The sequence below is a fragment of the Dendropsophus ebraccatus genome, chromosome 6, assembly GCF_027789765.1.
Source record: "Dendropsophus ebraccatus isolate aDenEbr1 chromosome 6, aDenEbr1.pat, whole genome shotgun sequence".
Classification (NCBI taxonomy): domain Eukaryota; kingdom Metazoa; phylum Chordata; class Amphibia; order Anura; family Hylidae; genus Dendropsophus; species Dendropsophus ebraccatus.
In genome coordinates, this window is record NC_091459.1 from 62,322,870 (window position 1) to 62,337,763 (window position 14,894).

The window sequence follows — 14,894 nt, forward strand, 5'->3', positions numbered from 1 at the left end:
TAGCTTTCTCTAAGGTTTATTGTGTTGTGATTTTTAATTGGTTTTATGTAAATTTTTGTACAATGACGTGTATATAGTGGAGGAACGCCTCTCTCCCATGATGCCGTGAGAAAGCACCAGATAGGCAAGAAACGTCGGTGGGGAGGGAGCACTCTCTCATAGTCCTGTGAAGCATGTGTTGGAATCAATAAAGGTGAAATCTATGGTGAAGTGCCGCTGAACATTTTCTTCCTGTGTATGGATCAAGTTGCACCACTGTAAGGCTGAGCTTGTTGGGGTGTGCCAGATCAGGACTAGCCTCCCTCACACTCTTCCCTCTACCCCGTTTTCTAACTGTGACCCAACTAGTTGCCTGTTCCTCCTGCACCCCCATGCTATCACTCTCTACCCCATCTACCCCTATGGAGCGCTTGCTCAGTGAGCAGCAGACCCCTTTCCAGTTTGCTAATGCATCTCAATTGTCGCAGCTGCCCATTTAGATCCAGGATCTGGGCTTCCAAACCAGCAACATGCACACATCTCCCACAATGGTATGCACCCTTGATCGGTTGATCAAGGATTGCATACATCGCACAAGATGTACATTGGGCTGCATTGTCAAACATGGTGCTCATTTTTATGGGGATATTATGTATAAATAAACTAAAAAAAACAAGCAACAAAAGCAAATAAACAATTTGTTTTCCTCTAAAACTCCCCGAATCTAAAGTCCCAGGATATTAAAATCCCACACTTGATACAAAAACACACTTCAGGTCAAAAACTTGCCCGCTCCAAAACTCGCTCACAAATACAATATAAAAGAACTTAGCTTGCAGAGATAGCTGCTTCTGGCTCCCGTGTTAGCTTTTCTTTCTGTGACTCACCAAAAGGGGTTAAAAAAAACTTTCTGGTTGAGCATTTGTAGAGTTTGGGGGGTGCAGTTTCTGAAATGTGGTGCTTTGTGGGGCTTTCTAACATACAGTCCCCTCAAAAACACTTTAAGGGTATGTTCACACTGCGTATGAGTCCGGCCGTAGTTCGTACGCCGCCGTAGATGTGCGGCTGAAACTACGGTCGTGGGAAAAATCGACATGCAGCCGGATGCGTACGAACCGCGAACATACGCCCCCTAGTACAGTTAAGCCTCCCTAGCTTGTTTCGTAGCGATCTGAAACAGGTCATTTACTTGGAAATCTTCGCCCAGCCCAATAAAACTCACAGAACCTTATGGATCGAAAAATCAAGTTCAATTTGGCTGAAATAAGTACTTCGTATGGGACCGCACTGAAATCCACGGCCGTGAGTTTCAACATTTCCGTCCTCAAACAATGGTCTTGTTGATTTTTCACGATCCGGCTGTAAGCAAATACGTAGTGTGCATTGTGCGGGCATATATCGTATATTTCCAAGCGAACGCATCAACCTCAAAACTACGTGCGTATATTCGTGGTTCGCACTACGGACAGAAACATACGCAGTGTGAACGTAGCCCCCCTGAACAGGTCCCTAAAAAATCTGAAAAATTTGGAAAATTGCTGCTAATCTTTTAAGCTTTCTATTGTCTAAAAAAATGCTGCCAATTTTTCACGTTATTTATTTATTTATTTAATAAAGATTCGTTATAAGTATCGACTCCAATTTACCAGAAATGTAAAGTACCATATGTCACGAGAAAACAATCTCAGAATCAGCTGGATAGGTAAAAGCACTCCCAAATTATTAATGAATAAAGTGACACAGGTCATATTCATAAAATTTGCCTTGGTCCTTAAGGCCTTTTTAGGCTCGGTCCTTAGGGGTTAATGATGGCTATTTGTTCTGTATATTACGCCGGTCTGTACTTTTGATTTTCTCAAAGAAGGTTCACCTGTATTAAATCCTGCTAAGATAAAGCCACTTCTACTGTGTTCATTTTTATTGGTTGGCCGGCACGATAGCAGACATCACTATGACTGCTGGCACTGGATGCACTGGTTGGACACTCAGGAGAGTGAATCAAAAGAACACCAGGCGGTACAATAGCTAGGTGCTAACAGTAGTATCTTGGTACAATTTTAATCATTTAATAAAAAATGTATTTTTTGTGCAAATCAATATTTTTCTTTTTATAGGACAGCTCATTCGACTGTATTATGCTAAACAATATATTTAATTTAAGAGAACACTATCAACTTCTTATAATGAGACAATATAGAAATATGATAACCTGTTAATATTACCCCTTTTAGGACAAAGACAGCCACGGTGTAGATTGTTCCAAGTACTGCAACACTTGCTAAAACCATAAGAAATCTGAAAGCATCTCTGTATAGTTTAAAATTCATTGGTTTTGGATACAAGATGGATCTAACCAAATCCCCTTTGGCTGTATTAAATCCTGTGGATAAAAATGAAATTTAGTTTCTGGAACAAATATAAAACGTGACTTTGTTTTTCTGCAGTATTTTCCATTACATCATAATCTTCTTATTGTCTTCAGCTTTGCTATTGAAGAATACAGTCATCTTATTTCAAAGGAAATATGTTAACTAGAATAAGAATCTCCTAAGGTCCCATTTACTCCTTGTGTTATTGTTTACATCAGGTTACATGACATGTATATTGACATTTTTGAGTCCTGCACATGGGTTATATTCAGGAAATTGAAACCTACCTTTATTTGGCTGATTTAAGTCAATGTGTATGTGTTATTGATGTGTACACTGGTCTAAACACCGAAAGATTATTTGAATGGGGCCCAGCCTCAAATGAACGTTTAATTGATAACATTAGATCAGATTTAGCATCTATCCATCTTTAATAAATTATGATATTTTACTTACCAGTTCTTAGGACAACAGCCTTTACATGTCCCTGGCCTGTGGATTTGGTCTGAATCACTTCTGTTCCACAAAAAAGAACATGTTTTTTGAAGTCTTCTCCACTGTGTACCTTCCATGGCATAGTATGATCATTGTGAGGGAGGGGTATCTTAGAGACAGGAATACTTTCACCTAGCAAAAATACCACAATAATAATGGGACCACATAATTTGCACTTCTAACAGTTTTCTCCTATAAATTCTGTTTAAGGCTATGTTCACACACTGTATTTTTGCTCAGTATTTTGGTCAGTATTTTTCAACCAAAACCAGGAGTGGATTGAAAACACAGAAAGGCCATCCACAAAATTTTGACAGTGTGTGAAAATACCATTTCTGGTTTTTTTTTCAGTTCACTCCTGGTTTTGGTTGAAAAATACTAACCAAAATACTGAGCAAAAATAATGCGTGTGAACCTAGCCCAATAATACAATTATCACCTTAGTAAAAGACAAAGCTTGACAATAAATTCCCTTCTAATGGTGCATTCACACAGAGAGAGTTATCTGACAGATTTTGGAAGCCAAAGTCAGGAATGGACTTGAAAAGAGAAGCAATCTCAGTCTTTTCTTTATGACCTATACTCTGTTTATAGTCTGTTCCTGGCTTTGGCTTCATAAATCTGTCAGATAAATCTCTGTGTAAACGCACCATAAGGCTAAATTCCCACAACATTTTTTCTTGTCCGTTTACAATTTTTAAAATGACGTCTGTCATTTTAAGGATTGGCGGCCCCTCTGCTGGTACATTATTCTAGTTTAGGTGGACCATTTTATTCGCAAATCGGCCATTTGTGAATAAAATCATTTGCCGAAAAATCACTGTACGCCAGTTGATACATGTCCCCCTGTGTGTTAACAACAAAAAATAATGTTCACTTTTTGCTAAAGATGTCCGAAAATAAATTTCGTGATCATTATTTTGCGCAGATAACGTCTGTCATTTTATACATTGTGCACACTGGACGTCCGTCATTTCATTGACTTCAATAAATTGTATTGCAGTCAGTTAAATTGTGGCAATAACAGACGTCTTTTAAAAAATCTGAAAAATCAGGCGCCTTTTATCTTTTTTTGATGTGTGAATGTAGTCTAATGCAGAAGGGCTTCAAACATACAGACATACATAAAGAAAACTTGACAAATGCTAATTTTAAGTAGATGGGCAAAGTTATGATCAAAGTGAGATATATATCTTTAGTAAAATTATAGAATTTGTATAATTTATCTGTCTTAGGCTATGTTCACACAGCATCTTTTTTTTATGAAAATGACTGCTATTAACCCCTTCACATCCACAATACGTATACATACGTTCCTGCTGTAGATGCTGCATGCAACAGGAGCGTATATACACGTGAAGGGGCTTTTTATGTGTGTGGGACCACTGCAGTGAGAGCGGTCCCACACATATCAGTTTGTCCGGGGCCAGAGATAATGACAGGCAACTGCGATCCCGTAGCTGCTTGGCATTTATCCCTTAAACGCTGCGATCTATAACAATCGTGGCACTTAAGGTAGTCAGTGACAGGACAAGCCATGCTGCGGGGGTCCCGATCGCATGTACTGATGGGCGGGGGTAAGTCACTTACCTCCGTCCTGTCGGATGGTCCATCTGTGCATAGAGTCTGCTCTCAGGCAGGCTCTATGCACAGATCGCTGATAACACTTATCGATGCTTTGCTATGGCATAGCATAGATCAGTAAATGCAATCTAATCATTGCATCTTTTACAGTAAAAAATAAGTGAAAAAAAGTGTAATAAAAAATAAGTTAAAAATACGTTTTTAAAAGTATTTAAAAAAAAAAAAAACTTATACTCCCACCCCAAATAAAAGTTTAAAATACATCCTTGCCCATTATGAAAATATGTAACATAAATAAATAAACATATTACATATCATAGCATGTGGAATTGTCCGATCTACTAAAGTATAACATTATTGTTCCCGCACTGTGAGCGTCGTAAACAGAAAGAAAAAAAAACACCAGGATTGCTGATTTTTTTTTTAAATAAAAAGTTATAGAAAGCAATCCACATTTTTCTCTTACATCAATATGATACTAATAAAAACTAGAAATCATGGCGCAAAAAATGACTTCCCAACCAGCCCTGTAGGTGGAAAAATAAAAGCGGTTCTTAGAATGTGGGGAGGAACACTGCATTATTTGACCTGGACATCCATGCACAAATGATCATGAAGGGGTTAATAATGATCATGATCACAGCCATTATTTTAAAAATTATGGCCATAATTTCACCTAAAAAGACTTTGTAGGAACATAGCCTATTCTGATTTCATACTGTATCTTTCAGTTTCTGCCATAGGTAAACATCGGGAGATTCCCTAATGTATAACTCAGACGTCTTTTCTACAATGGATGCCTAAGATAAGATCTCCAAGTTAACAAGAATATACTGTGGAGTATACTTTAAAAAAAAAAAAAAACTAGATCAATAGAATAGTGCAGTGTTTATGTACCTGTTTATGTTTTTATAACATAAAAAAAAAAAAAATACCTGTGAGCATGCTTTCATTCACAATGCATCCTCCACTAATGAGTATGGCATCGCATGGAAGGAAAAGCTTTTTTCCAGTAAGGACAATTACATCACCGGGTACCAAGCATCGGGATTCTACTTCTTTGCACTCTGCAAAAGGAATTAATGTTCGAAATTGTAACTATTATATTTTTAATTCAGAATGTAGTACATGTAAAAAGATAGAAACAAAAAGAAACATAATAGATTTTTTTTACTCAAAAAGACCACCTGGCCCATTTAGTGTGACCTTATATTATTTCCATGCCCCCTCCCTCCTTTTTTCTTTCAGACTATGCAGTTTGTGGCTATATTCTCACAACATCTCTTTTTTGGCTTTAATGGCAGTCTTTTAGGATGGGGACGTAATTTGCACCAAAATGATGGCAGTACAAACTGGCTTTGTGGGAACATAGCCTTATAGTAGTACCTCTGTTCTCAAACTGCTCTGCCTGACTCTCATTTGCAACCTGACAGATTTCTCTTCCAGTGCTCCACTTCTAGTATCTGCGATTCAAAACAAGCTATTTTTGAATTTCAGAGGGATTTAATCTTTTCAACGTTTTTTCATCTCCGTTTAAAATTACGCCCATCATTTTGAGTCTAAATAACCGACGTCATTTAGCTGTCTAGCCTTCCCTTGCAATGACGGCTGTTGGTACATTATTCTAGTTTGGTTGGTTACAAGTGATGAGCGAGTATTAAAATGCACGGGTGCTCGTTACTCGAGACGAATATCTCCCGATACTTAAGTGCTCGTTTCGAGTAACGAACCCCATTGATGACAATGGGAAACTCAAACATTTTTGCAGGGGACTAGAGCTGAGCAAATAATATTCGATCCAATAGCTTTTCGATTGAATACTGCACTATTTAAAAGAGTCAAGTTCGATAGAATATGTGATCAAATATTCAAATCTAAATTAACTTTACTAAAACAGCTAAACTATTTTTCAGCTGTTTTATTAAAGTTTATGGTCCCTGGGAAAGCAGGGAAGCAGTATTTTACAGGGCACGGTATTACCGGCAATTAGTGATTGCCGGCAATAATGCCGATCTCTGTAATAGTAATTTTTAATTAATAAAAGAAAGTTTTGTTTAAAAAAAGTTATTTTCGTTGTTCAATAGCTTAAAGAGAATGTACCACCAGGTACATCCTCTTTAATCTGACACAGAGATAGAACAGCGCCGACACGGTCAAGCCGGTGCCGCGGTCTGTTTTTCGATCCGCTGCCGATTCCCGTGTACGGCGCCGTTCTATCTACGGGTCAAAGGCCGGTGCTCAAGCACTGGTGGCGGTCCGGCCTGCCCCCAGTGGGAGGGAATTCTCTCCCTTGCATGACGCGGCTCTGTTAGAATCAATGGAGCCACGTCAAACAGGGGAGGGAATTCCCTCCAACAGGGGGCAGGCCGGCCCAACCTCCAGTGCTTGAGCACCGGCCAAGGACCCGTGGATAGAACGGCGCCGTACACGAGAACCGGGCCGTGGATTGAAAAACGGACCGTGGCACCGGCTTGCCCGTGACGGCACCGTTTTATCCCTGTGTCAGATTAAAGAGGATGTACCTGGTGGTACATCCTCTTTAATTAAAACAAATCCATGCTTTTGCAATTCAATATACTGTTAACCCTTTGAGGACCAGGCCCAAAATGACCCAGTGGACCGCGCAAATTTTGAGCTTTGCGCTTTCGTTTTTCCCTCCTCCCCTTCTAAGAGCTCTAGCACTTTTAGTTTTCTATCTACAGGGCCATGTAATGGCTTCTTTGTTACAGGAATAGTTGTACTTTGGAACAGCGTTTTTCATTCTACCATAACATGTTTGACGGAATTCCAAATATATTATTCATGAAGATATAAATAGGTGAAATCATAAAAAAGAATGCAATATGGTAACGTTTGGGGGGTTCCTGTGTCTACTTAATACACTATATGGTAACAGCGAGATGATACCACTATTCTATAGGTCAGTCCGAACACAACCACATGCAGGTTACACAGATTCTCTAATGTTATATATTTTTTTTTTATGAAATCCTTTTTTTTTGGCAATTAATTATTAATACAATGGGCCTATTGTGACGCTTATAACCGTTTAATTTTTTCACCTATGGGGCTGTATGGGGAGTAATTTATTCCGCCATGATCTCTAGTTTTTATTAATTCCATATTTGTGAAGATCTGACATTTTGATCACTTTTTATAAAAATTTTTTATATATATAATGTAACATAAAATCCGTAATCCGCGCACTTTTTTCCCTCTTTTCGTGTACGCCGTTCACGGTTCACAATGACGCTTGTAATATTTTAATAGATCGGACACTAAGCACACTACGGTATATTATATGTTTATTTATTTTCATATGTTTTATTTATATAATGGGATGGGGGGTGATTTTAACATTTATTGGGGGAGGGGCTTTGGGGCAGTGTGTAAGTGATTTTAACTTTTTTTTTTTTACACATTTGAAGTCCCTTTGGGGGACTTTTACATTCAATACTTTGATTTAATACACTGATCATTGCTATGCCATAGGCATAGCATTGATCAGTGTTATTGGCGATCTGCTCATTGAGTCTGCCTGTGCGAACAACAAAAATAACTTTATTAGAACAAAAATGTGTTTTATCAAAATATCATGAACATTTTTTTCCAATAATATGTTTGTTTAGTTTGAAAAAGTCACCCCATTTTGGAAAGTACACCCCTCCAAGAATTCATCTTGGGGTGTGGTGATCATTTTAACAACACAGGTATTAGAGGAAAGTATTTTAAAAGTAGACAGTAAAAATGAAAAAATAGAATTTTTCCAATAATATGTTTGTTTAGTTTAAAATTTCTCAATTTCACAGGGAACAGGGGAGAAAACTCACCCCAATATATATAACGAAGGTTCTCCTGAGTAGAACGGTACCCCATATGTGGGCATAAACCATTGTATGGGCACACAGCAGGCCTCAGAAGGAAGGGAGTGCCAGTTAGCATTGTCAGTGCATGATTTTTCTGAAGAAGTTTCTGAGCACCAGGTGCGTTTGCAGTGCCCCTGTTATGTCTGCAGAATAGAACCCCCCCCATAAGTCAACCCATTTAGGAAAGTAAACCCCTCAAAGAATTCATCCTGGGGTGTGGTGAGCATTTTGACCCCACAGGTATTGGAGTAAAGTATTAAAAACTAGACCTTAAAAATAAAAAAAATAAAATAAAAAATTTCCAATAACATGTTTGTTTAGTTTGAAATTTCTCAATTTCACTAGGAACAAGGGAGAAAGAGCACCACAACATTTGTAACGGAAGTTCTCCTGAGTACAATGGTACCCCATATGTGGGCATAAACCACTGTATGGGCACACAGCAGGCCTCAGAAGATGGAGTGTCATTTTAGTTACAGGCAATATGTGGGTGTTTACTGGCTATCTGGGGTGGTAATGGACAATCTCGGGGTGTTTTCTGGCTGTCTGAGGCATTCTGGTGTGGTTATGGGCAATCTGGGGTGGTTACAAGCAGTCTTTGCCAATCTGGGTGGTTACTTTCAATCTGGGTTGGTTACTTTCAATCTGGGGTGGTTACGGGCAATCTAAGGTGGTTACGGGGAATCTGGGGTGGTGATGGGCAATCTGAGGGTGTTCACTGGCTATCTGGGGTGGTGACAGGCAATCTGATGGTGTTCACTGGCTATCTGGGGTTGCAACGGGCAATCTGGGGTTGCAACGGGCAATCTGGGGTTGCAACGGGCAATCTGGGGTTGCAACGGGCAATCTGGGGTTGCAACGGGCAATCTGGGGTTGCAACGGGCAATCTGGGGTTGCAACGGGCAATCTGGGGTTGCAACGGGCAATCTTGGGTGGTGACGGGCAATCTGGGGAGGTGACGGACAATCTGGGGAGGTGACGGACAATCTGGGGAGGTGACGGACAATCTGGGGAGGTGACAGCAATCTGGGGTGGTTACAGGCAATTTGGGGTAGTTACAGGCAGTCTGTGGCAATCTGTGGTGGTTACGGGCAATCTGTGGTGGTTACGGGCTGTCTGAGATGGTTACATGCTATCTGGGGTGGTTACGGGAAATCTGGGGTGGTTACGTGCAATCTGGGGTGGTTATGGGCAATCTGGGAAGATTACGGGCAATCTGGGAAGATTACGGGCAATCTGGGATAATGACGGGCAATCTGGGATAATGACGGGCAATCTGGGGTGGTTATGGGCAATCTGGGATGTTACGGGCAATCTGGTAAGATTACGGGCAATCTGGGGTAGTAACATGCAATCTGGGGCAATGACGGGCAATCTGGGGTAGTGACAGGCAATCTGGGGTGGTGACAGGCAATCTGGGGTGCTGATGGGTAAACTGGGGTGGTTACAGGTAATCTGGGGTGGTTACAGGCAATCTGGGGTAGTGACAGGCAATCTGGGGTAGTGACAGGCAATCTGGGGTAGTGACAGGCAATCTGGGGTGGTGACAGGCAATCTGGGGTGCTGATGTGTAAACTGGGTTGGTTACAGGTAATCTGGGGTGGTTATGAGCAATCTGGGGTTGTAACAGGTAATCCGGGTGGTTACGGGTAATCCGGGGCACTTGACTTTGGTGACTGGGGTAAAAAAGTGCTGGCACCATTTGGAACAAGCGATCAGCGGTATATAGTATACACACCGGGTAGTCCCCGATCATTGCCCCATGCTCTCTACCACCTCCGGTGGTGGAGCGCATGAAGCTTTGATAATTTTTAGGAATCCATCACTGTGAACAGAGTCTGTTCACAGTGATGACGGCGGCCATCTTGGATCAGATGGCCTCCCAGGGAGGGGAGAGTCAGTGACCAGGTCACTAGGGTTAATTCTGGGGACAGGGGGGGGACATGTTTTCATCTCCTCTCACCGTGGATTCACGGTGAGAAGAGATGAAAGCGTTCAGCTGTGCTGACAATGCCCGTTACCGGTGGCCGCCGTTATACTGTTAATAACGGCAATCGCCAGTGAGAGGACTGGCCGGGACTGACCCCACATTCAGCCCCAACCCCTCAGCTACCTCCGATAGCTGAGAGGAGGGGGCTGCGGGCCTTACCAGTGCCACTAAACTATTCTGCGCCATCGCCATAAAGTGGTGATGGCAGCAGAATAGAGCCCATTAAAGATCGCCGTAAAAATCCGTATCGGCGGTCACTAATAGCATAATACATGTATTCTCTGGGTCACTCAGGTTACGGAGATACCACATTTGTATAGGTTTTTTTTTTTACTTTACCACTTTGGCGCAATAGAAACTACCTTCCTAGCAAAAACCCACAAAAACTGTTGCCACATTGCAAGATCCATAGCGTTCTTAAATTTTATGCGACAGAGGTTGTTTTGGGCTTAGTTTTTGCGGGAAGATCTGTAGTTTCTATTGATACCAAGCTTTATATGTCTGACTTTTTGATCTCTTTTATGAAGTATTTTCTAAAGTGGATCGATAAACTACAGCTATTCTGGTATTGTTTTTTTAAAAAAAAATTTACAGCGTGTGTCGTGCGGTATAGTTATTGATATAGTTTTATAGATTGGGACGTTACGGACGTGGCGATACCAAATATGTATAGGATTTGTGTTTTTGATCACTTTTATGTAACGTTTTAGGCTATGTTCACACTACGTAAAACTAAGGCCGTATTTTTCGCCGCAGAACTACGGCCGTAGTTTTGCGGAGTTGAACATAGCCTTGTGTGCAATTGGATCCCGGTCGGAGCGTACACACATCGTACACGCTCCGAACGGGATCTGTGCAGCGCCGGAAAAAACTGACAGGTCAGTTTTCTGTGACCTGAATTCAGTGAATTCCGGCCACAGAAAAACCTGTCAGTTCACACAGTGAAGCGAGCGGCTACGGCCACTTGCTTCACTGTGTGCTATTCGAAGCTCTGATGCGGGCGCGTGTTGATGCGCCCGCATCAGAGCTCCGCGGCCGGAAAGATCACCCGGGGGTACTTAAGAGATGATCCGGCCAGAGATCGGCCGTTCCGTTACCCGGCCGGGGTCACGGAACGGCCGGTCTCATACGTAGTGTGCACATAGCAGTATAGTGTATGGGGAATATAATGCATTTTTATTATGGGGGGGGGCTGAGGGGGGTGTTTTGTGTGTTTGGTGCACTTTTTTTTTATTTTAAACTAGTGTAAATTACTGTACAATAGTGTAATACTAATCAGTGATCATTGATACAATACACTGCATTACCGATGTAATGCAGTGTATTGTGTATACTTTCTGACAGGCATCTGCTCAGCCATACCTCTGTATGGCCAAGCAGAGGCATCTCCATGGTGAGCCCAGGGGCCTTCATTAGGACCCCGGGATCACCATGGAAACCACCGGAGGAGCGGACGGCGCCGCGGGACATCACAAACACGTTAGTATCCTACAGCCACCGCCACCAGTTAAACTGCCTGGAGCGGAGAATCTTCTGCTCCGGGCAGTTTCAGGGGGGGTCAGCTGTCACACTGACCGCTGATCCCCCGCTCTGCTGCCGCCACCGGGCGGTAATTCATTCCGATGCGTCCGCCGTTAAAAAGGGTAAGCATCAGAATAAAGCCCATTAGTGGCCGCCTTTAAAATATGTGCGGCGGTCACTAAGGGGTTAATTAAATATCAACTACTACAGGAAGCTGTATTATTGACGGCAATACCTATTGCCGGTAGTGCAGCTCAATGTACTAAATAATACTTTACTTTAATTAAAACAGCAAATGTTTCTTCTAATGATGCTATTCTTTTAATCACAATAGCAACATTAGAAGAAACATTTTGATTTATATGTCCACTCAGCTGATTGTCTGAGCGGACATAAAAAGAGCTGATCCCGTCACACTAAGCTCAGTGTGACGGGGACCGGCGAAGAGAGATGATACAAAAAAGAAAAGAGAGAAGATAGAAAACATCGGAGGATAAGTAGAAAGCTCCCTTCCCCACCCGCACTACACCCATTCCAACAAGGAAGGGGGGTCACTTAACTCCTTCCTTGCTGGTATGGGTGCAGTATGACATCAGTCTTGCCCCCAATGGGTTAAATGGGGACCCTTCCGTAACCCCCTGGGGGCCAGATTGTTCAGTATGGCACCCAAAGGGTTAAGGGGGAAGCAATGCACCCTCCCTTAACCCTTGGGTGCCACACTATAAGCAGCGATCTATGAAGATGCTGCATACTGTAAGGTGCACAACACCGCTCACAATGATGGGTGTTGTGCTTCTGTTTGTCTATTTTTTTGTGTGTGTTTCTTCCTTTTTGTTTTTCAGATATCGGTATCCTATGGATTACAGCAGATTCGATGGACTATGTCGATAACCAGTGGTTGTTGGGATTTTTTATTTTTTTTATTTGATAAAATGGTCAACAAGGAGTGTGGGGGTGTATTTATTTGAATAAAAAATATTTTTCACTTGTGTTGTGTCTTTATTTCTTTACTATATAGACTTAGTAGTGGAAGCCGTCTAATAGATGGACTACATTACTAAGTCAGGGCTTAGTGTTAGTTAGCCGGTATAAAATGGCTAACACTAACCCCCCCCTTTATTACCTCAGTACCCAATGCCACCAGGGATACTGGCAAGAGCCAGGTGCAAGTGGTCCCATAGCATCAAAATTGGCGCTCCTGGACTGGGCGGCAGCAGGCTGGTAATATTAAGGCTGGGGAGGGCCAAAAACAATTGCCCGTCCCACGCTGGTGTTAGTAGGCTGCTGTTGCTTGGTTTTTAACCCGGTTGGATATGAAAATAGTGGGGAACCCTATGCTTTAAAAAAAATATATATTTATTTATAAAAAAATAAAAACGTGTAGGGTTCCCCCTATTTTCATAACCAGTCAGGTTAAAAACCAAGCAACAGCAGCCTAGTAAGACCAGGGTGGGAAGGGCCATTGTTTTTGGCCCTCCCCAGCCTTAATATTACCAGCCTGCTGCCGCCCAGTCAAGGAGCGCCAATCTTGGCACTCCGGGACCACTGGCACCCGGCTCTTCCCCGTACCCCTGGTGGCATTGGGTACTGGGGTAATAATGGGGGGGGGGTTAGTGTTAGCCATTTTATACCGGCTAACACTAAGCCCTGACTTAGTAATGGATTCTGTCTATTAGACGGCTTCTATTACTAAGTCTATGTAGTAAAGAAATAAAGACACAACGCAAGTGAAAAAAATCTTTTCTTTAAATAAAAACACCTCCACACCTCCACATTTTATTAAAAAAAAAACAACAACTACTTGTCATCGACGTAGTCCATCAAATCCACCGTAATCCACAGGATACAGATATATGAAAAACAAAAATGGAGAAACAAACAAAAAAACACACAAACAGCAGCGCAACACCCATCATTGTGAGCGGTGTTGTAAACTTTACAGTATACAGCATCTTTGCAGATCGCTGCTTACAGTGTGACACCCAAGGGGTTAAGGGAGGATGCATTGCATCCCCTTTAACCCTTTAGGTGCCATACTGAACAATCTGGCCCCCAGGGGGTTAAGTAAGGGTAAGTAATGCTGCGTTTACACGTAACTATTATCGTGCATTAACGATCAAATTCAAACGATAATCGTACGTGTAAATGCAGCAAACGATCAAACCACGAACGAGAAATCGTTCGTTTTGATCTTTCAACATGTCATCAAATCGTCGCTCGCAAAAAATTCGCCGATCGTTCCGTGTTAACAGTCGCCCCACCCGGCCCCCCGCTCATCCGCAGCCCCCTGCGCCGGCTCGATCGCCACCCCCACCGCCGCTCTCATCGCCACCCCCCCGCCGCTCCGATCGCCACCCCCGCTCCGGTCGCCACCCCCCCCCCCGCCCCCGCTCCGATCGTCCCCGACGGCCCACGCTCATACGTTACCTGCTCCGCTCAGCAGGTCTTCAGACATCCCCAACTCCGCTCTTCAGTGCACTGATTGGCTGAAGAGGGGTGCCGGGAATTTCGAATGGCTCCTCTTCAGCCAATCAGTGCTCCTCTTCAGCACTGATTGGCTGAGGAGGAGCCGTTTGAAATTCCCGGCTCTCCTCTTCAGCCAATCAGTGCTGCCTTGCATTGATTGGCTGAAGAGGAGCCGTTTGAAATTCCCGGCTCCCCTCTTCAGCCAATCAATGCAAGGCAGCACTGATTGGCTGAAGAGGGGAGCCGGGAATTTCAACCGGCTCGTCTTCAGCCAATCAATGCAAGGCAGCACTGATTGGCTGAAGAGGGGTGCCGGGAATTTCGAATGGCTCCTCTTCAGCCAATCAGTGCTGAAGAGGAGCACATTAATCATAGTTCAGTGACAGAGACCAAATTGGTCTCTGTCACTTTAAATTTTCAGAGCTGGCTGGTTGTGGAGCGCATGCGCACTTCATAACCAGCCAGGACACCGAAGAGGAAGGAGCTCCAGGAGCAGGTAACGTATAAGGGGTAGGGGGGTGACTGGGGGACAGGGGTGACTGGGGGGGTGACACACTGACACTTTTTATCCCCTGTCACCAATGATTTATGGTGACAGGGGATAAAAAGTGCTTCTTTGCACTG

General features: G+C 42.7%; 1 protein-coding gene across 1 annotated transcript in view; it reads right to left on the reverse strand.

The window, feature by feature from the left end:
* The window catches only part of LOC138795669 (probable cation-transporting ATPase 13A4), a 204,539-nt gene that overhangs the window by 160,140 nt on the left and 29,505 nt on the right, over positions 1 to 14,894 (reverse strand). Inside the window, exons 9-11 of the mRNA XM_069975054.1 lie at positions 5,363 to 5,494; positions 2,805 to 2,975; positions 2,202 to 2,359 (exon numbers count right to left, since the gene is read on the reverse strand). Coding sequence (XP_069831155.1) covers positions 2,202 to 2,359; positions 2,805 to 2,975; positions 5,363 to 5,494 — 461 coding nt within the window. The remainder of the gene's footprint in view (positions 1 to 2,201; positions 2,360 to 2,804; positions 2,976 to 5,362; positions 5,495 to 14,894) is intronic.